At 37.6% G+C, this 23,183-nt stretch overlaps 1 protein-coding gene across 4 annotated transcripts in view; it reads right to left on the reverse strand.

Moving 5' to 3' along the window:
• Positions 1–23,183, reverse strand: part of ERO1B (endoplasmic reticulum oxidoreductase 1 beta) — a 60,614-nt gene that overhangs the window by 6,649 nt on the left and 30,782 nt on the right. For 3 of the 4 annotated variants that reach the window (XM_045087289.1, XM_045087288.1, XM_045087291.1), the window contains 10 exons: positions 21,583–21,656; positions 15,327–15,447; positions 15,151–15,197; positions 12,000–12,011; positions 10,080–10,106; positions 6,609–6,701; positions 6,232–6,478; positions 4,456–4,525; positions 1,954–2,040; positions 918–1,051 (listed from right to left, as the gene is read on the reverse strand). In XM_045087289.1, the coding sequence (XP_044943224.1) occupies positions 918–1,051; positions 1,954–2,040; positions 4,456–4,525; positions 6,232–6,478; positions 6,609–6,701; positions 10,080–10,106; positions 12,000–12,011; positions 15,151–15,197; positions 15,327–15,447; positions 21,583–21,656 (912 nt within the window). Of the gene's footprint in view, positions 1–917; positions 1,052–1,953; positions 2,041–4,455; positions 4,526–6,231; positions 6,479–6,608; positions 6,702–10,079; positions 10,107–11,999; positions 12,012–15,150; positions 15,198–15,326; positions 15,448–21,582; positions 21,657–23,183 lie in introns of those variants that run through there. The other variant, XM_045087290.1, reaches the window with a different exon arrangement.

Here is a 23,183-nt window from a genome sequence, read left to right on the forward strand (position 1 = left end):
TATCTCTGCAGGCAAATTCATATTGTTTGAAACCATGTGTGGCATAAACCAAAAGTAAACTATGGGTCTATGCAGGGGAAAATGGGGTTAAGAATGAACAGAGGGATGGGCGCCTGGGTGGCTCAGTGGGTTAAGCTGCTGCCTTCGGCTCAGGTCATGATCTCAAGGTCCTGGGATTGAGCCCGCATCGGGCTCTCTGCTCAGCAGGGAGCTTGCTTCCTCCTCTCTCTCTCTCTGCCTGCCTCTCTGCCTACTTGTGATCTCTCTCTGTCAAATAAATAAATAAAATCTTTTAAAAAAAAAAAAGAATGAACAGAGGGAAAATGCCTCCTCAGCTTAAAACATAAAGAGCAGTGTGTGCACACTGGGTGGCTCAGTGTGTTAAGCTTCCAAGCCCTGGTTTCAGCTCAGGTCATGATGATCTCAGGGTCATGGAATCGAGCCCTGAGATGGGCTGGATGGAATCTGCTTGAGATTCTCTCTCTTCCTCCTCATCTGCCCCTACCCCTCTGCTCCTGTGTGCATCTGCTCTGTCTCTCAAATAGATAAAATCTTCAAAAGAAAAAAAAAAGCAATGAGGTTTAATCTCCTCTTTTTTCATTTCTTTCATCACCATCTCAACCAAGCTTTCCTTTCCTGATGCGTTATTGTACTTGACCAAGCTATAACCAGCTGAATATTAAAATATCTTCCCCACAAAATTGAGAAGGTTATCAGAAACACTGCCAATCTCACACTAAATTTTTCCCGTGACCTGCTGAGACTCTGGCTTGTGAATGCAGATACAACAGTATATAACTCTTTCTCTTTGTCAACCAAATAAAGCAAAACAAACTACATTAGCAGAGAAGATGATCTTCAACGTTTGCTGAAACCAGAAAAACCCAGCAAGTCCTCACTGTGAAAACCATTCTTACCTTCCGAAAGCATTTAAAAGAGCAACTATTTCCTGTCGAGTGAGTTGGAAGCCTTTAGATGGGCTGTTTTCTGGAAGCTTTTGGATTTCTTTTTCAGAGAATAGTATCTTCAGGGCAGTTCCTAAACCCTGAGTCTAAAGAAAATAGATACACATAACAATTAATCTAATAATTACTATAAAGGTTGAAAGGAATATGTAGCCGCTGTGATGAGAGTCATGAAATTCGCGTGAACTGAACTTCTCACCAAAATGTTAAACTGCATAATACAGTTTCTACTTCCTCATACTTATGCATGATAAATTTATCTTAACTGTTAAGGAACCTGAAGAGTTCAACATTTATTGGACATAAATTACTAAAATGCCTTTTCTTAACCTAGAAAATATCACATTAGAATTATAATATTCAATATGTAACCTTGAAAGCATTCTTGACAGCTCCTAGCAATTCAAAACTTAGAAATTATTAGTGATAACTACACTTAAAAATTTATTAGAACTAGAGAAGATGTACTAAAATAAGTAAAATAATTCTGTCTCCTGATTTTTCTGACTTATCATCTTTGTGAGAAAATAAGCCAAAATATCAAACAATCCTTTTTACACTGAATACATATAGAGAGAAAGGGGCCTTCTTGGCACAACTTTATTTGTGACTAGATGGTCTTCTTTTGATCACTAAAATAAATTCAGTGATGGAAGCCTGATAATTAAGCCTTTTTATATTTTATTTTTATATGGGTCTACAAAATACTAATATTCTATTTATAACCACCAACTTCAGAAATGAATCTCAAGACTGTACCAATAGAAACAGATACAATAAAGCCAGAATCATTAGCATAGAATAGGGAAAACATTCTTACACATACAATACAGATTTAATATATTCAGCTTTTACATCAATAAAGCAGAAACGCCATACATACTTCAGATCTTCTGTTTCAACGAACAGTGAGGGTATTATAATAAAAACTTGCAAGTTCCCAGCAGGAACTTAGTAATAGTTTTAAAACAGAAAACAAAACACAAACCTGCAACTTTCCCCATAATCTGCATTTGTCGCATCCAACACAGTCCATTATACGGGAGATATTTTTGAAATGTAAGCGGAATTCCTCCTAACATGCAGAAAATATTTTTATTCTCATTAGAGTTTTATAAATTAAACTGCACTTGTATGATTTACAAGAAATAAAAGCTCTGAAGATTAATGAATGACTTGTATTTTTCAACAGTCAAGAAGAAAAATGATTGGATTTGCATGGCATAACATGGCACTAAAACAACTAGCCATGGAAATTCGTAACATTCATTCCACATGCTGATTCAATGAACTTTTTATTGAGATGCTACTCTGTGCAAAGCACCAACAAAGGCATGATGGGAAAAACAAGAGTAAGTGATACATGGTTTTTACTTTTAAGGAACTTTACTGCTGCCCCCATTTGATATCTGCATACAGCCAGTAGTAAACATATCTGTACTATGTTTGACTTATTTTTCTTTTTTTAAAATTTTTTAGTTTTTATTTCTTTTCATTGTAACAGTATTCATTGTTTTTGCACCATACCCAGTGCTCCAAGCAATCCGTGCCCTCTCTAATACCCACCACCTGGTTCCCCCAACCTCTCACCCCCCCTTGACTTATTTTTTATGTATTGCTCATGTGAGTCCAAATGGGAAAGTCAATCTTAGACCAATGATCAGTTTTCATCTTTTTCCTTAGGACCACACATTGTTTGCAATGGACCGGTGATCCCAGGACTCTATGATGGGTGTATTCTCTCTGTACCCTGTGTTTGCCAGTAGGCCTCTCCAGGGATGTTTGCTGACTGGATCCTTGCTTCCTCTTGTGGGGGTGAGGAGGGGGGGTACTATTCTGCCTGTGAGCAACTGGGCATGGTTTCTAGGACTCTAAGGCCAGTCTCATCTGAAGCTAACAGTAGCTAAGCGTTTCCTCATCTTTTCCATGTGATAAACATAGAAAATAAATTTCATCTTATTGTACCGAGGTAAACATTTTATTGCAAAAAGCTAGAAGGAAAGCAGCCCAAAACTCTGGCCACCAGAAGCCCTGCCCGCTGCTTTCTGAAAAAAGGTTCTGAAGAAACAGGACCCTGGCTAAAAGACAATATACAGAACACCGAAGTCCTTTGCTCCTCATTCTCATGTAATTCATGTTTTTGGGAGGAAATGGAAAAAAAGGACTTAAGTTCTCCTTTATACACCTTTGAAAAATAGAAAACACAATTTCCAGCAATTCATAGACGACAGTTAGTTCTTTTCTCACTCCTATCTTCCTCCTCCACAAAGAGAACCAGAGTTACTTCTATAAATACTTAAAAAATAGGAAGCATGACAAAAACAAATTAATGTTATAGTCAATACCACAACAGCAATATAAAAATAGCAAAAAAAATCACAATAAAAATAAAATAGCAAAAAATAGCACAATAGCAAAAAAATCATAAAACAAAAACACTTTCCAAAACCAAAATACAGTTGTGACTAAGTTATTTCACTTCAGAAGCACCAAGAGACTCTTACCAGTGGAGGATCACTTGGTGCTCATTTATCAGTGAGCATCTAAAACATCTCAGGGCCAGATGTGTTTGAGAATTCCAAATTTTAGAAATATAGTACATGCATTATTTATGAAACACCCCACCAGAGTGTGTAGCAACACCTAGCAATTAACATATACATTAACGGTTCTGTAGCAAAACACAATATTCAAACAAAGCAGAATTTTTAAAAAAGCACTATAAATAGTCTTACGTCAGTACAGGTCAGGTTTTGCCAACAAATTAATTGGCACCAAACATAAGAAAAATGTTTCAGGTTTTGGAGTTTTCTGGATTTCAGAACTACATATATAAGACCTTGGAGCTACAAACAGAAGACTATTTGCCATTCAATTTCAAATACTTTTATGAACATTTTAAGGCTATAATGTATTCCTTGATATGCTGTAAACAAATGAAAACAAAGAGCTCCCAACATGAAGTTTGAAAATGTTCCTAAAATACATTCTCCTTTGATATCACAGGGTAACAGGTAATTTTTGCCTTTTATGTTAGAGTCTATAAAGACAAAAGCATAATAGTCCAGAAACTCGAACATCCCATAAAATACTCCATAAAATAAACTTTAGGAAAATACAGTACTTATTGCCTTCAAAGTGGTGAACAGTCATGATTTTTAAAATCAAAACAATATGCACTGTGATTTTAAAGTAAGAAAACTTTCTCTCAAAATAATACCCTTTAAAAAACCTTTACAACGTTGCCATATTCACTGGTCAGTTAACAACAGAAGCTTCACTAAGAGGTGGCCAAACCTTCTTAGAAAGGCGAAAGGAATTGCAAAGTCTGGAGAAGGGGCTTTCTGTGCCATTTATAGTAAAACCCAGTCAGACCAACTTCAACGAGGTGTAGGGCTGGGCAAGAAGTGTTTAGATGTAAGGGATTAAAACACAGCCAGTCAACTGCTCTCCCCTCCCCAACCCCGTCCTCCAATCAAGAACTTTTTACCTTTAATGACTTGGCCCCCTTTTTGTCACCTGCAAACATGGATTTCTCGTCAAAGTGCATGGGAAAGGACCTGATGAAATGACAACACTAGAAGTTACAGACGAAAAATTCACGTACTATGTAGTAGAGTTCTGGCATAATTTTCTATCCCCACAAGTATTTACAATTTGTAATTTACTTGTGGGTAAAGTTTAATAACACAGAAAGGTGGCACATAGTTCACATGTAAATTACTCAATAAAAGAGTAAAGCAAAATAAGATGGCTTTGTAATTTATAAGACTATAATGTTTTAAAGAAATTACATGATAAAAATCATCAAAAATTGAACTTAAAAGCAATTTATGTGAAAAATGTGCAACACTCTGTTAAAAAGATGTTTTAAGTTTTAATGCATAATTAAACACCTTTTTTTTAAAGGTTTTATTTGAGAGAGAAAAGAGCAAGTACACCAGAACGGAGGAGGGGCAAAGGGAGAGGGAGAGGCAGACTCTCCTGCCAAGAAGGGAGCCTGACGCCAGACTCAGTCCCCAGGATCCAAGGACCCCAGCATCAGGACCTGAGCTGAAGGCAGACGCCTAACCAACTGAGCCACCCAGGCATCTCTAAACACTTTTTTTTTTTAAAGATCTTATTTATTTGGCAGACAGAGATCACAAGTAGGCAGAGAGGTAGGCAGAGAGAGAGGAGGAAGCAGGCTCCCTGCTGAGCAGAGAGCCCTATGCGGGGCTCGATCCCATGGAACCATGACCTGAGCTGAGGGCAGAGGCTTTAACCCACTGAGCCACCCAGGCGCCCCTTCTCTAAACACTTTTTTTTTTTTTAAGATTTTATTTTTTATTTATTTGTTTGACAGAGAAAGATCATAAGTAGAGAAGCAGTCAGAGAGAGAGGAGGAAGCAGGCTCCCCGCGGAGCAGAGAGCCCGATCCGGGACTTGATCCCAGGACCTTGAGATCATGACCTGAGCCAAAGGCAGAGGCTTAACCCACTGAGCCACCCAGGTGCCCCGCTAAACACTTCTTAATCCAACTTTGGTTCATGCTCATTTTAACAACCAGTGAACTGAAATTCTATAGAGAGCATTTTTTAAGAAGAGGTATATTCTAGAAGGTAAAGCTAATGTTCTCTTAGGTATCTACTTTCATGTGAATAGCACCATCTGAATTTAAACAGCAACTGAGGGTTTTGGAGGGGAGGGTGGTTGTGGTGGGTATTACGGAGGGCATGTATTGCATGGAGCACTAGGTGTGGTATATAAACAATGAATCTTGGAACACTGAAAGAAAAAGTTAAATTTTTAAAAACTGGTTTTAAAAAACCCCATTAAATCACATTTAAGCTTTGGGGCACCTGGATGGCGCAGTCAGTTAAGAATCCTGTTCTTGGTTTTGGCTCAGGTCATGATCTAAGGGTCGTGGGATCGAGCCCTGAGACGGGCTCTGCAATCTGCCTAGAGTATGCTTAAGACTCTCTCTCTCTCTCTCTTTCCCTCTCACTTGCTGACGTCCCTTCCCCTTACTTGCTCTAAGATAAATAAATCTTCAAAATAAAATAGCATTAAACTTTGATACTACATAAAACTCAAAGTTCTGTTTGAAAATAGAGCCGACTCTGAAGTGTGACTAGGCTGTTCTCCTGGTCTACTGACCACGATCCTTCTCAGTTCTAATTTTCCCTCTTCTTAACTTTCCAGAGTCAGTTTCGGTTTTATTTCAAGCACTACCTCATTCCTATTCGGAGTGCAGAATTTCAGATCACGGATACCCAATTCTTACTTTGTATCTTGGAAGATATTCAGTAGAAGCATTTTTGTGTCAGCATCTTCTTCTACATTTCCAGTATAAAGATCGACAATTGAGCGCTCAAAATACGGGGCCACCTTTGATAAAGCGCGAAGCTCAATTAAGTATAAGAAGTATAGATTCTTAAGCCTTCTTGGACCTTCTCCCTTAGTTTCCACAGGGTCAAAGCGGCGTTTAAATTCCTTCATATTAGGTCCCCAGCTAGGTTTACCCCAGGTTTCTAAAGAGAAAATGATATACAAAATACAGCTTTAATAAATAGGATTTTTTTCTCTAGAGAATATATATACCCCCTCCAAGAATTTTTACACTAATGGAAGGCAAGGTTTGTAGATAAAAAATGTGATTACCTTCCAAAAGATAATTTGCACACAGATGTAAATTGATACTAGCATGAAGTCCGGATATAAGCTTATAGAAGACTCTCTTCTCCAGGCACAAACCTATTCAGAAAAATATTGAAAAAGAAATAACATCCATTTAGATAACGGAAATACTGAATCAAGAAGATTCAGTACACACACTTATTTTTAAAGTTAAGGTTCAAGGACATTAAAAATAAGGAATAATATAAAATTATTAGGCCAAGATGCTCTCCCTAGAAGATAAAATAAGATTCTGACTTTAGAATGGAGTTATGACTATGATAACTTAATGCAGAATGAGACAGAAAATGTGGGGCTCTGGAGGTCAAAGCGCTATGGATATACCTGGCAAGCTCCCACGCTACCTAGAAGGCAAGAGCACAGATTTTTCATGGGTTTGGCTAAACTAAAGCAAATGTAATTCAAAGTCACTGCTTTGGCTTAACAATGGCTGTTTCTCCTGCTCCCTTCCCTAGAGATGTTCTTTCTGTGATCCTACTGGATTGTGGAGGAAGAAGAGACTGCATTCCATTTCTCCTCTTCCTCCAGATTCGTTACTGTGTCTTACTAATCCTCTGCCCTAAAATTCTCCAGGTCTATGTAACTGTATGGTCCACTTGCAAGGAGCTCAAACCTGGAAAAGAGTCATCTAGGAAATTTAACTAATAAACAATATATGCTGACTATCTATCATGTGAACAGAACACATGTGCCAATAGAGTGTACAAATAAGACCCACAATACAGTTGGCAGGAAAATGCTGGACGGCTTTTTCCTGCATGATGCAGTTCCAACCACAGAAGTCCTTATGGAAGTGTTAAATAACGGAGTATGCAACACGGTAAGGCTACGTAAAATAATTTTCCATCATACTCCTGCACTCCATCTGATACGATTCTGCTCATATATAACAGTCAATGTACATTGTTTACTGGTTGAAATTCCTGGATGAGTGTTAAGTAACATCTGCAAGGACTGATTTACAAAGTAAAAATTTACCAGCTTCTATTTCTTTCTTTTCCTGACTAATATTATTTTGTTATTATGTTTGTTAGTCACCATATAATGCATCACTGGTTTCTGATGTAGTGTTCCATGATCCATTGTTTGCGTAACACTCAGTGCTTGTCACAACACACACCCTCCTATCACCCATCAGGAGGGCACCCAAATCTCTACCCTCCCCCTCTGAAACCCTCAGATCATTTCCCAGAGTCCATAATCTCTCATCTCCTCCTCTGATTCCTGCCCCCTTCAGTTTTCCCTCCCTTCCCCTAATGTCCTCCGTGCTATTCCTTATGTTCTACAGATGTGTGAAACCACATAAAATTGTCTTTCTCTGTCTGACTTGTTTTACTTGGTATAATCCCCTCCAGTTCCATCCATATTGATGCAAATGCTCATCCTTTCTGATGGCTGAGTAATATTCCTTTGTTTATATGAACCATATCATCTTTATCCATTCATCTGTCGAAGGGCATCTCGGCTCCTTCTACAGTTTTGGCTATTATGGACACTGTTGTATAAATATTGGGGTCCATGTGCCCCTTCTTTGCACACTACATCTGTGTCTTTGGTGTGTAAACACCCAGTAGTGCAATTGTTGGGTCAAAGGGTGGCTCTATTTTTAACTTTTTGAGGAACCTCCATACTATTTGCCAAAGTGGCTGCACCAACTTGCATTCCCACCAACAGTGGAAGAGGGTTCCCCTTTCTCCACATCCTCTCCAACATCTGTTTTTTCCTGCCTTGTTAATTTTTGCCATTCTATCTGGTGCATGGTGGTATCTCAGTACGGTTTTGATTTGAATTTCCCTGATGGCTAATGATATTGAATATTTTTTCATGTGTCTGTTAGCCACCTGTATGTCTTCTTTGGAGAAGTGTCTTTTGATGTCTTCTGCCCATTTTCTGACTTGATTCTTTGCTTTTCAGGTGTTGAGTTTCAGAAGTTCTTTATATCAGCTTCTATTTCTAACAATACAGAGCAAGCTCAACTATCCAATTTAGAGAGTGGGTCTCTTTCTTTTGGATTTAATTTCATTCAAATTTACCTTCATCAAGTGATTTATAAGACATTGACTATAATTTTTTCTCTCACAAAAGAGCTAGATTTACTGTAATAAGATTATGTGACATTTGGACACTGGGTAGGTAAGATGGTTGGCAATTGTCAGTTTCATGGCCCAGATGAGGAAACAATCTCAGAAAAGTTGAGTCAGTTGCCTATAAAAATAGGAGTATTCTCTGAAACCATATATCAACATTCAGGGGTTCCCATCAGTAGGATAGTACAAAAGAGATTAATACAGAATACCCTAGAATTCATTATTGCCCATACATTTCACTTCCATCTTCCACTATCAATATTCAGAATCTCTCACCACCTCTTTTAACCTAAATATTACTTTTCACAATTTGTGTCTTTACAAGACAGCTAATGAACAAAGTTAAGAATCATCTTCCCCATGGGCCATTTATCAGTATCACTCCTAGTATTAGTGGCATATAAATAACATTCACCTTAAAAATGGCCAATATATGTAGACACTTCATTAAAAACAAAGAGAACTTATGTTCACAAGTTGACATCACCAATTAGCAAACATAAAATAGAATTAAGTACTTAGTTTTACTCTGTAGATTTCCTATAAGGTTATGATCTCCTGTATCATTCAACTTGCTTATCTTTCATTAATATTTTTAAACTTTTGTTTTCATAAATGAATGGCAATTTGGTAAATTTTTAAAAAGCATAATATATCCAGTTTTTTAAACAAAGCTATTAAAATCCATTAAAAACATTAAAATGTTTCAGCTTTCCATTAATAGCATTTATATTTTCAACACTGGAAAACATAAGAATGCAAAGTAACTACTGGGACCTATATTGCTTTATCCTTTAATTAGACAAGTTTAGGCTATATTAACATGTGTAAACATTGTTTAAAATCTGCTGAAACCAAATTTACTTTCCCTCAACTTCATATATATATATATAAATTATATAAAATACATAAATTATATATAAATGTATAGATAAGATATATATAAGTTATATATATATATATAGTACTTACTTCCGAAAAGAAGGCCTCTGTTTACAAAGTAGGTTTGCATACTGGTTACTAGAAAGCAGTGTGGATGGGTGGTATATACAGAATTAATTTTCATACAGAATCAAAATAACACTGAGAAGCTGGTTACAAAAACCTGAGGACAGTATCTGTCCTGTGTATTTCCCTAATGCTAATTATTCTTGGCTGAGCAACAGCGTCAAAATTTTTAAGCCACTGTATCCAAAATACTGTAACTTAAAATATATTATTCTCTTTCAAGCTCTGTTACAATTAGTTGTCTAGGTAATGAATCCTGAACTTACAAAAATATATTAAATTAATCCATACATTTTTAACAAGAATCCAATAAATTTAAAATGCAGACATATAAGTTTACCTTCCAGCCATGTGTAGAACGATTCTCCTTTAAAAACAAACAAACAAAAAACCAAAACACACACACACACACACACACACACACACACAGAGATTTGGGTTAAAATATTTTAAATAGTCATTTATAACTTAGAATAAATTAAGTATATAAAATATTTCCTATGACAGACTAAGGAGTATCTCCAGAAGTGGCCACTGCTTCATGTGAAGTAGAAAAATAGGAATATGGTTCTAGGAAATAAAGCCCTGAAGTAATGAGTAACTTTGGACAATTTTCTTATAAATGACATTTAACTGAACAAAAATTTTAAGAAACATTTCAGTCAAAATATTATATAAATCTTATTCATTAAAAGGATTAAATATCTTTAAGTATGGAAGGTTAAAAATCTTAAGTTTGCTTTTGATAACAACCATAGAACTCCTCTCCTTAAAAATTCTAGAAAAAACTAAGTGAATTATAATACAAAAATCAAATTAGTAATTATTCCATTTTTTCCCTGAGTGGTAAAGCTATGTGTATTTCCTCAATTATCTAAGACTACTAAATTTCAAGGAATATTTTTAAAATCCCTTAATTTTCAAGATAATTTTTCAGAAAAGTCGATGACTAGAATACAGAGGGATCTGACTTACCTATGTACTAATGCTAAAACATCTATTTCTAGATCAGTACTATTCTGAGAGCAACAAAAATGGCAGTCAATACAGATCAAAATGATTCATGCACTTTGTAAGTTACCTACTTCTGTTTTAAGAAAAGCAAAGCGTAAGAAAAACTCAACACATAGATGACTGAGCAAGGATTCTAGGGGATAAATTAGATGGTGAGGAATTGCTTTGTTTCCTGAGACTCTTCACACTTTGAAAAACTACACAAACATTTCCCCTCATACTAATTCACTCAACAAACTCTTCCTAAGGGCCACTGATCATGATCTGACTTGTTTACTTGAGAAACCCCAGATGCTACCAGGAAAAGTTGAGCCCCCAAGTCCTCAATAATCTGGCCTCCCATCCTGCTAACTTAAACTACTCCTACATAAACTTCTCCCTACTCTAACAGGGTCTCCTCAAATATGCTTGATTCTTCCCTTTCCAACTCCTTGGGCCATGCCATTTTCTCCGCATGGCACACAGGATCCAATTCTACCAGACTATATCTGTCCCATTACTCAAAACTCATCTCAGATATCACTTCCTGTAATAAGCTTTCCAGATCCCTCCAGTGAGACAGGCTCTGTCCCGCCTCTGAAGAGCTCTACCACCTACAGCTTATGTAGTCTGTATGTGCAGCACTTCCTGTCACCATGCACAGTGCTTATCACTCCTGCTACATACTGTCAGCTCCTGGAGTGAAGGTGTAATGTTTTACACATATTTCTATCCTGCACAATGCCCATCGCTGTGTCCCTGAACACAGATAAGTAAACATCCAGTTGAAATAGTTATTTTGATGTTTTGGGGCAATTTATTATGACATTCATCTGGTATCCTTGAAAAACCAACTGTTGATAAATCATTACTCACCAGATTAAGTATTAAAACAACAGATTATAAATTACAAAGTCATGAAGAAAATAAAGTCACAAGACAAATTATCTGGTAAAACTATCTTAACTTCTCTCCATTTCTTCAGAACATATTTTAGTAGATTATAATAGCCAGAGAATTGGGAAGTTGGAATGTAATCCTGGTTTCTATTATGAAACACTTCAGCAAAAGGGAATTCATAGTTTTTTTAAACATAAGGTAAATTTACATTATAAAATCTTTTTGTCACCATTTGTTGGTAGTTATTTCTGAAAAAAATAGGATAAACATTTTCTTTTGAATTAAATAAAGGAAAAATCAAATTCTGATCATTAAAAACATTTTCTCTACACTTGAGGCATACCCAAACATAAGAATTTTAACTCACCATCATCTTCTCCTGAAAAAGAAAACAATGAACAGGATTTTAGAAACTGTCCTCCACAGTTCAGATTCCAATTCTATTTACTTTAAAATGAGATTAAAACTTACTGTGTGTTGAACTATTAGTTATACTACAGACTGTGGTCAGGGTGTAGTCACCTTGCAAATGAGACTTCTTAATAAGAATACAGGCCCAAAGCACAAGATCTTCATATGTCTTATACAGTAAATAATACCAGAAAAAAATCAAAAACTACTCGTAAAGATCACTAGATTCAGTAATTAACAAACGGACACAGGCACTCCTTTCATGATTGTACACACAACTCTCTCCTCTCTTCCAAATTACTGCTCCTCCACCTACACACACCTTAAGAAAAGTATTTCCCAAACTGGGGTCAGTGAAACCCTTACCGGGGTGCCACGGAGCTGCCCACACAGTGGGAAGGAGCCGGAGGCTGGGCTTCGGGGGGCCACAGCAGCTCTGCCTTTACCGGCTTTGGATGTGGGATTCTGAGCCCAGGTTTCCCTTCTGGAAAGAAAGGTCCCATCTTTCAAAAGCTGTAGGAGAGGCGGCCAGAGAGCCTCACCATTCAGCTCAGCAGGAGCACACAGCCAGTCTGAGAGGCTGAAGAGTCCGGAGCCAACAGCATCACAGATAGCATCAGCCCGAGTGCCCTGATTGCTGCATGGACCTCTCACCTGCAACCAGGACCCCCGTCCTTCCCTCTCACCTGGTCTCCGTCTCCCTTCTTTCTTAGGACGGGTTTCCTCACCCTCTCTGCCTTTGTCTCTTCCTAAGTGCTGCTCTTTCCAGTGGTCTCACGTCTCTAATTTGTCACAACATGGATGTGAGGGATTTCTTAGCATGGGATGGTTTTGTTAAATTAACTATATGCTCTGCTTTAAAAGGAAGTGATCATATTATTCAGCCACAAAAAAAGAAGGAATTCTGCCACTCGCAAGCACATGGACGGACTCTGAGGACCTCATGTGGAGCAAAGTCAGCCGGAGGAGGACAGATACTGTGCTCTCTTGCACGTGGAATCTAAAAACAAAACCAAACCCCCAAGCTCATAGATCCAAAGAAAAGATGGGTGGTTGCCAGAGGCAGATGATGGAGAGTGGGCAAGACACGTAAAGGGTGTCAAAAGGTACCAGTTTCTAGGACAAGGAGTGTTAGAGAGGAGAAGGGAGTTGGGGGAAATTGGAAGGGGAGGTGAACCATGAGAGACTATGGACTCTGAAAAACAATCTGAGGGGTTTGAAGGGGCGGGAGGTGGGAGGTTGGGGTACCAGGTGGTGGGTATTATAGAGGGCATGGATTGCATGGAGCACTGGGTGTGGTGAAAAAATAATGAATACTGTTATGCTGAAAATAAATAAGTTTAATAAAAAAAAAAAAGTTACCAGTTTGTAAGTCCTGGGACTGTCACATACAGCTTGTCAACTATAGTTAATAACACTGTATTCCAAAGGTATAAATTCTCATCACAAAAATAAAAATTCTGTAATTATGGTCACAGAGGTTAAAAAGATTTACTGTGATCATTCCGCAATATACACAAATATCTAAACATTATACAGAACACCTGAAACTAATGTGATGTTGTATGTTAATTATACCTCTATTTTAAAAAAAAATTTAATTCCAATCCTAAAAATAAAAAAACAAACAAAAACAAACAAACGAAAAACCACAAGTGATCATAAAAAAGACCCGCAGAATACCTACCAAATTCTATACTATGGAACAGAGGTGTGGGGGCAGGGCAGGGGAGCTTTCTCTTTTTACTTTATATAACTTTTGTGTTGTTTCCATTTTTATAAGTGTGTGTGTGTGTGTGGTTTCCATTTTTATAAGTTATAAGGGTAAAACAGGCAAAGGAGAAGAAACGATGCACACCTTTTTCATGATCCAATTCCCTTTTCCAGCAGTATCAGAATGATTTGCGAAAGAACAATTGCTGCATTATAAGACAGCATCTGAAGGCAGTCCCTTCGGTTAACCTTTCTGTGTCTCTTTGGGTCTCAGAAATGTCTTAAAGATACAACTAGACCAGGGAATTCAAGTTCTTAAATCAGTCCTGGTCTAAAGAAAACAAGAGAATGGCAAGTCAATGACAGGGCTGCTCCCAGGGTTTGGCTCCTTGCTGACAACACATGGAGTATGTGCCCAATAAGTTTGATTAACCTCCAAAAATGCTATCCCACAGAAATATAATACCAGCCACATATATAATTTCAATTTTTTTCTAAGGCGAATTTCTAGTAAAATTTTTCCTAGGATTCATGTTTTAAAAAGTAAAAAGCATACATGTGCTACAATGCAATAATCATACAGTGTGTGAGGCCAGAGCTATCAAAATAATAAAATTCTGTTTAATGACAAAAATATTTTGCACTGCTTCAGTTCTTAAATTTAAACCAATTCAGTGAAATGTCAAGTTTGGTTCTGCACCATTCTGCATCTGCTCAACAGCTCAGTGGGGCAAGCAGGGACCCTGCCGGAAAGCATTCTGCAGCAGGCATCACGAGTATCTGAACAACTCTGCACCCTCCACACCCTCATGGTGTGTGGACCAGTCAGCATGCTGGGCATCGCCTGGGAGCTCTTAGAATCCTCAAGACCCACAGAATCAGAACCTGTATTTCAAAAAGGCTCTGCAGTAATTTATATGCACACTTAACTCTGAGAAGCACGTTGGGAGCCACTGGTTCTCAAAGGTGCCTGTGTACTGGAATCATCTGGATGGTTAAAAATACAAACAAACAAAAAACCACGAAAAAATCACCACCACCACTTGGGTCTAATCCTACACATTCTGATTTAACTAGTCTGGGGTAGGGCCTGGGCATCCAGATTTTTAAGAGTTTCCTGGGAAACCTCTGTTATATGGATTACTCATATATTTTGATTTATTTACCATGAAACTCCTCTTTTATTTAGGGCCTGACACATACCAGGCACTCAATAAATGCCAGCAATTACATAGAACATGCAGAAAACTTGATATTGAACTATGAACTAAACTTTTACTTTTGATCAAATTAAAGAAAATATAAAATAGCTGAAAACTTACTCAGATTAAGTTTAGGTACAAAGAAATTTTGAAAATAATCTCTAAAAACATGGAAATGTATGAAAAACCCACCTCGGCCAGGTGCCAGAGGATTTAAAGGACGATAAACAGATCGAGGCCTGAAAAAGCAAGTGTGAAACTCAAACATAAAATGGTTTTACATAATTTTCTTCCCAACAGAATCTTACTCCCCTTCCTCTACCCTCCCTTTAGCCATTCCTCCTCCTTCCCCTACCCCCTCCAGTTACTTGAAACAGTTTTCCTCGTAGATGCTGTTCCACACTCTCCACGCAGAGGACCCTTTATAGCCGGTGTAACGCTCTGGGTTCAGCAACAGGTCTACATACTGAGCAGCTGGAGATCGCTCATCTGAACAAGAAACAATTCATCAAAACCACCCATAGGTCACCAGTTATCTGATATGTAACACTGTAATGCAAACATAACTACTGAAAGGTCAGAGAAAGGCTATGCTTTTCAAGTAATGTCCAATTTAAGTGAAAGAGTGGTTAGCACACTCACGATTGTACTTGACCCGGGATAACTTACACTCCTGAGAGGAAAAAACAACTCCTCCCTTTCCTTTGGATACTCAGTGCTCTCTTAACGAACAGAACACCCCTCCCCTTCTGAGAGGCATTCATCATTCCTACTTTTTAACCAACTGGGATCGAAAAGACCTAACAGAATCATAACCTGTTCTACTACTTGATTTGATTTCTTCCCTATGCATACACTTACCTAAACACAGGCTCAGAAACATTTTTTTAGCATATAGTATACTAAAAAGAGAGATTTTCCTGCTATTCTCTACTCTGGACTTAGGAAATAAATGGCTCAATAACTTTGGGATTCAAATTTGATCTTAGAATTACACAATGCTCTAGTTTAAACAAATACACATTACGGTTTGTTTCTATCACTGTTCATACACAGTACTTTTGCCCTCTCAAGCCAATATACAGCAGACACAACTTCGGGAAATTGTTAAGACATATAAATGAGTTTTTACTAGTTCTTCACTATTTGGACATTTTAGCAGAGGTCTCTGAAGGATACAAAAGATCAAGAAAATGGTCTTAATTATCAAGGCTTACGTTCTGGATAGAAAAGGGAAATACATGCTTTCATACCTTTAGAAAATGTATAACGATCATGCTTCACACGTTGATGATCATAATATCATAATACATGGAAATGAAAGAACTATCTATGTTGACACAGAGGTACTCCTTTATTTGTATGCGTCCTACCTTTTCATGTCATGAGATTAAATCAATAGTATGCAGGCACCTGACTTAAAACAGGGCCAAATATGGCCATTACAATATGGTCCCTCTTTTTTTCATTACTAATAGTGTATTTTCCTTTTAACCAACAATACTTATTGAGCATTCAGTGACCATAACTGAGATTATCCATAACTCTAAGAGGAAAATGGCATCTGATCCATACCATCCAAGAACTACTTGGTACTTCTGTAGAAAGTAGGAAGAACACAAACGAGTTAGCTCTAACTTACAGACAATAGAAACATGAACTGAAGAATATTGGCTCTATTTCTGCCCTAACATTATATAGATATTCCACTATATAAGTTAAGGCACAGAAAATAGGTAATTTACAGATGGATTTACAGAAAACTGTCCAAGGACATGGACTGGTTCAAGAGTTAAAAACAGTAATTTTTTAAAAATCTTCCTTAAAAAAAAAGAAAGATTCAAATTATGGAGTATGGCTTTTAAAGTTCAAACAGAAGTTTTACAACTCACTAGTTTCTGTTATATTTTTTTAATTTCTCTGAGGTGGTCTTGATTAAACTCATTTGCAAAACTGATCTGACTATTTACAAATACTAAACCTACCAGAAGCATATATATTCATTGAGATATGGTGTGTACACATGTATAAAGAATGTGTGTGTGCATGTAAGTTTACACATATGTGGGGTCACCTATGAATGTACCCTCAGGCTAATATCAACCCAACGAAAGCAACTAACCAACCAATAAGGAAAAACAACAAGATTAAGATATTAAACTACATTTTAAATCATTATACCTTAAGGAAGTGAAAATCACAAGAGTAAAATCTAGTATATCAATGTTTAACTTAAAACTTACATTCTCAATGTCCTTAATGTGTATTCCCTTAATTGAATCAAAAGTGCATTGCTGGTTTAAGTGGTTCTTAAAAATTTTAATACTTTTTCAAATCATGAAAGGCGGGTCTTGTTAATTTATAGAAGGGATTAGCAAACTATGATCCACAGTCCAAATGTGGTCTGTATACTTTTTTTGTAAAGAAAGTTTTATGGGAACATAATTCACATTCATTCACTTCTTTCACGCAATTATGGCATAGCTGAGTAGTTGCAAGAGAAACCGTACGGTCCATGAAGTCTAAGCTTTTTACTATCTGTCCATTTACAGAAGAAAATGTTTCTCAAGCCCTGACCTACACTGACAAGAACTTCATGGCATATAGATGAGGAAGTGGGGGTGAGGGAGCATCCACAGGCTGAGTTCCCCCCACAAACACACCAGTGCTGGTATCCCCATGCTTCCCCTGGGGCCACCTGTGACACGATTTTAATTAGCCTATTCAGAAACTACAACTGCTTTCCATTTGCACAGTGGTAGCATTCATTTCGAGAATGCTCTTTGGACCCCTAATATGTCTTCCTCCTCCCCAAAGCTTTCTCTTCTTGCTCCCTTTGTAAAGCTCTTCCTAAACTGTTCCATCTGACCATGCTAACCATTCCCAAAGGATTCGAAGAATGTCCACAGAATCAAAATACCTAATTCTGGGAATTCATCAATTTCAACAAATGCTTTTTCTTCATTTTCAAGTATACCTTTTTTTTCCCCAAATGAATTTTCTTTCATGGTCACTTAATTGCGTATTAGAGTTAGGAGGCTACACAGCATGTTTGAGGATGCAATCCAGTCCTCCACACCTCCTAACCCAAATATCTCTTCAAACATAGCACAGGTCAACTTAGCGTGCAGTCTTTTTGTTTATGGACACAGATAAAAAATACTGCTGTAGACTCAGGATTGAGCCTCCCACCCTCCATCACCAACTCTAACTTTTACTGCTAGTAATGCATTATTAAAATGCATTATAAAATATTCAGGTGAGGAGAACCTATAGGTTATAAAGCACCCAAGTAATTCTGACACACAGCCAGATTTGGAAACTACTGTTTTAGACAATACTTTAAATTTATTAATGAACGGGGTGCCAGAGTGGCTCAGTGGGTTAAAGCCTCTGCCTTCAGCTCAGGTCATGATCTCAGGGTTCTGGGATCGGGCCCCGCATCGGGCTCTCTGCTCGGCGGGAAGCCTGCTTCCCCCTCTCTCTCTGCCCCTCTGCCTACTTGTGATCTCTGTCAAAATTTTTTTTTAAAAATCTTTTAAAAAATTATTAATGAAAAAATTTTTTTAATTTTTAAAGGTTTTTATTTATTTGACACAGAGATAGAGAGTAGAAGCAGGCAGAGCAGCAGGCGAGGGAGAGGGAGAAGCAGGTTCTCTACTGAGCAGGGAGCATAATGTGGGGCTCGATCCCAGGACCCTGAGATCATGACCCAGGCACCCCTAATGAACATGTTTTAAGGGAAAACATAAAAGTAAAAATCTGTCATACTATATAGGTTATTTATGAACCAACAACTTCATTCAGCAAACATTTTTTGAGCAAGTACCATGTCCAGGCACTGTTCTAGGCACTAGGGATAAAGCAGTGAACCTGAAAGACAAAGCCTCAGGCAGCTGACAATCTAGTTGGAGTAGACGGACAATAAACAGATTAACCAAATAACCTTCCCTGCACTCTCTGGTCATTCTTGGTACTCAGAGCCGTCAGCAGTGTCAACACTCGAACTGAGAGTGGTTGCTGTTTTCTACAGACAGGTGACAGCAGGTTTCTCTGATGAGGTGACATTTGAGCAGGAACCCGAAGCAGAAGAGGCCATGCATAGAGACAACAGCGACAACAACAACAAAACAGGAGTAGGGAAAGGAGCTTACCTTAAACTGCTAAATTATTTAAAAATCTACTATTTGATCTGTAAGGGTCATCTTCTCTTCAAATAAAGACAGAACAAAAACAAAACGGAGAACAGGGGTATAGAGATATATACCAATAAACTGGGGTGAATATTCTTTAGATTGTTTTAATCAAAAGGTTTTACGTAACTGAAATAACTAGACGATGACTCTAAAGCTACTCTGAAGTGTTTTAAAAAATTGTATATTTAAATCATTGGGACATACACAAACATACACATACAGAAGTAGTGGTAATCCAACCAGTAAAATGGTTTATATGTTTCAGGACTACACATAATATAAAAATTACTAATTTTTAAATTATGAAATCCTAAATTCTTGTAGGACATCTCTTCCATTTTTATAATAAGCTAATGTTGAAAAATTAGTTAACACTATATTGATGAGAGGTAACTGATACATCATTGCTCATACCAAGTGAGCTCCGGAATGGAGTAGCATTTTTTGTTAAACACCTATAAAAGAAATATATACTGACATTATTTACTATAAGAAATATTCACAGAAATGATTTTTAATTTAAAAATGTTAATTAAGCACTAAAAATGTTTTATTTTAATCAAAAAATAGGTAAAATGATAAGCTGGCAAGAAGTGACTGTGAGTGTTGAACACTAAGCATAATTAGAATGACAACTGGAGAACAAATTAAAGAGTAAGCAGTGATGTCAATCCTTAACCTAGGTACAACAGCTTGCTTTGATGAAACATTTGTCAATTCTAAATATCCTAACAGGAGTATTTTATTAATTTCCCATTATTCTATCCAGATACCCAAAGAAATTTTTTTCAGATCTCTTAAAAATATTCTTACTGGCGGCAGGTGCAGTGCCTGGGTGCCTCAGTTGGTTAGGCATCTACCTTCAGCTTAGGTCATGATCCCAGGGTCTGTCCTGTGTCGGGCTCCCTGCTCACGTGGGTGTGGGAGGTGGGTGGAGGTCTGCTTCTCTTCCTCCCTCTGCTGCTCCCCCTGCTGTGCCCTCTCTGTCAACTAAAAAAAAAAAAAAAAAAAAATCTAAAAAAAAAAAAAAATCCTTGCTGGGGTTGCCTAGGTAGCTCAGTTGGTTGAGTGTGTGACTCTTAAAAAAAATTTTTTTTAAAGATTTTATTTATTTATTTGACAGACAGAGATCACAAGTAGGCAGAAAGGCAGGCAGAGAGAGTGGAAGTAGGCTCCCCATTGAGCAGAGAACCCAATGTTGAGCAGAGAGCCCAATGCGGGGCTCGATCCCAGACCTGGGATCAGATCCCGGGATCATGACCTGAGGTAAAGGCAGAGGCTTTAACCCACTGAGGTACCCAGGTGCCCGAATGTGTGACTCTTGATTGAGGCTCAGGTCATGATCTTTGGGTGGTTAGATCAAGCCCTGAGTCAGGCTCCATGCTCAGCCTGGAAACTGCTTGAGTTCTCGCTTTCCCTCTCCCTTTGCCCCTCCTGGCTGCTCACATTGGATAGATAGATAGATAGATAGATAGATACATACATACATAGATAAAATCTTTGAAAAACAAAAAATGTCCTTGCTGAAACCCTATAAGTCATGGTGATAACACTGCACCTCCTGGCAACCTCTCAATCTGCTGTGCTATTGTAGCAGCTCACTCTAACTTGCTGCATGGCAGACTGGAGGATGAGCACAATTCTGCAGATGGATCCCCTAAAACCCTCTAGGAAGCTCTATGACTACTTGAATGCTTTCCCAGTTCTGAGGAACTCCTGCTGCCTCCAGCCATGCATGCCTGAACCCCAAATTCTTCTCCACCAACTATGATATCAAGGTAAAAAGTGAAGAGAGGCCAAGTGAGTGATTTAAGTTTACTCAGCACAATTCTTGGGAATATTCTCCTTAGATCAAAATTAAGAGTCATGGTAGTTACTGCTGAACAGCGCCCTCTCTTCACACTATTCCAGGGGACTCTTGGGAAAAGGCTTGTGGGGAAGTCAAATTAGAGTCCTCCCCAATATTGCAAGGTGTCTTTATGTTTGTTGGGACCTCCAGAAAATTCCAATGTGAACATGTTTATATGTTCATGGACCTAAACTGAGTGGCTTGAAACAGAGGTCCATAGGAAATGATGTGTCATGATGGGAAAAATATACGTATGGGATCCAGTCAGATCTGGGATTAAATCCTGTCTCAGCCTCTTGTTACTGTGTGATCCTGGGCAAGCTAGTCTTCTTGAGACTCAGTTTCGCAGGACATGAAATAATACACAGTTATGCAGGTAACTATAAAGATTAGCAATAATGTACTTAAGGCACTCAGCACATGGCTAGAACATAAGCTCTCAATAAATGCCATTATGAATAGTAAGATCCACTCAGCAATACCCAGTGTATTCAAGGTATAACTGATTATATTTTCACTGATTTCCATTTCTTATAAAAGGATTAAGGTTAAAATAACTTCATTACAATAGTTTATTACCATCAAGTTCACAAAAGTGATCCTGTGAATCATCATATCTCGCCCAGTCAATGAACGCTTCTTTGCTTTGATTACTAGGAGAAAGAGGGAATAAAAAAGAAAAATGATTTAAATTGGGAATGGAAAATGTTACACTGTATCTTATATAATTAAAAACATAATCTGAGATCATGTCTTTAATTTAGTTTCATTGTTCAATTAGTGGTTACTGAAGGAATGATAAACAAGTTACCTGAAAAATATAGATATTAACTTCCATGAAGTATTTCTATTTAACTATGCTAAAACTATGAGCCCTATTTCAATAATAGTTTTTACTAGAAAATTAATTTACAAAAATATAGGAGATGTAAATACAAAAGTCAACCTAGCCTTTTTGACTGACTTAGAAATAGCAATCATTTTTTTCTAAAGTAGGAAATAAATTTACATTCATAATTCCTTTAACTTAAACTGCTTCTGTATTTATAGGACAAAAATACCAAAACTGCATTTCTAGGAGATCCCTTCCTACATGGTATTCACTGGTAGCACCAATGTCACTTTAATCATGGCATATCATTCACTTTCCATACTACCTCACGTTTAATAAAATATAAGATCAAGATCTCTACTTGGAGATCTTGGAACAATTATAGTCATTCAAATAAATTCTGACCTATATTCACTTTAACCTATATTCAGATCGTCTCTGTCTTAAATACATAACAGCAACATCTGTAAGAGAGCTATCATCCTTCTTCTTTATTTACTATACAACAGGAAAAAAACAAGGTAAAAAAATTATTTGTGTACCAAGTACAAATCACATAGTTCCTAAATATGTTACTGTCATAGTCAAGAATTTATTTTGTATTTGAGAAACCGCTACGTGACATAACCATTAGAAGTCCACATAAGGCTGGCTGCACAAAATCCACTATCAATAAATGTTGCCGGGGCGCCTGGGTGGCTCAGTGGGTTAAAGCCTCTGCCTTCGGCTCAGGTCATAATCTTAGCGTCCTGGGATCAAGCCCCGCATCGGGCTCTCTGCTCAGCAGGGAGCCTGCTTCCTCCTCTCTCTCTCTGCCTTGTGACAATTTAATTCACATTCACATTTAATTCCAATTTAATTCATATCCCTATGGGAATATTCAATTAACTTAATAATACAAGTTAATGGAAATACTTGTATCATAGTTGACTCAGCTGGAATACAGGATGAGATAAAGCAAGAAGGCAAGTTCTAGTTAAGGCTAAGATGGCCTGAAAGCCACGGCAGCAGAAAAGATGGCGAAGGCTAATCTAATGCTAACAGAGCTGGCTCGGTCTGGCTTATAAGTGGGTTGAAGGGAAGTAGTCCAGCTTTTCTAAAAGTCAGTTTGAAGATGGATGCCAAGCTACTTATGTCACAACTTCCTAGTCTTTACCAGGGACTTCCTGTCAAGATGGTGCTGGGTTAAATCCAGTGGCCTTCGAAGTGGGCAATGCAGAGGCAGGAAGGAAAGGACCAGAGCAATTTCCAAAGAGCAGGAGAAAACTTCTCAGGGTGGTAGACAAAATAACTATCTTGATTAAACTGATTTTCATGTGTACACACTCATCAAAACACCAAAAGGCAT

This window comes from Mustela putorius, unplaced genomic scaffold, assembly GCF_011764305.1.
Source record: "Mustela putorius furo isolate JIRA1106 unplaced genomic scaffold, ASM1176430v1.1 tig00001075_pilon_pilon_pilon, whole genome shotgun sequence".
Lineage (NCBI taxonomy): Eukaryota > Metazoa > Chordata > Mammalia > Carnivora > Mustelidae > Mustela > Mustela putorius.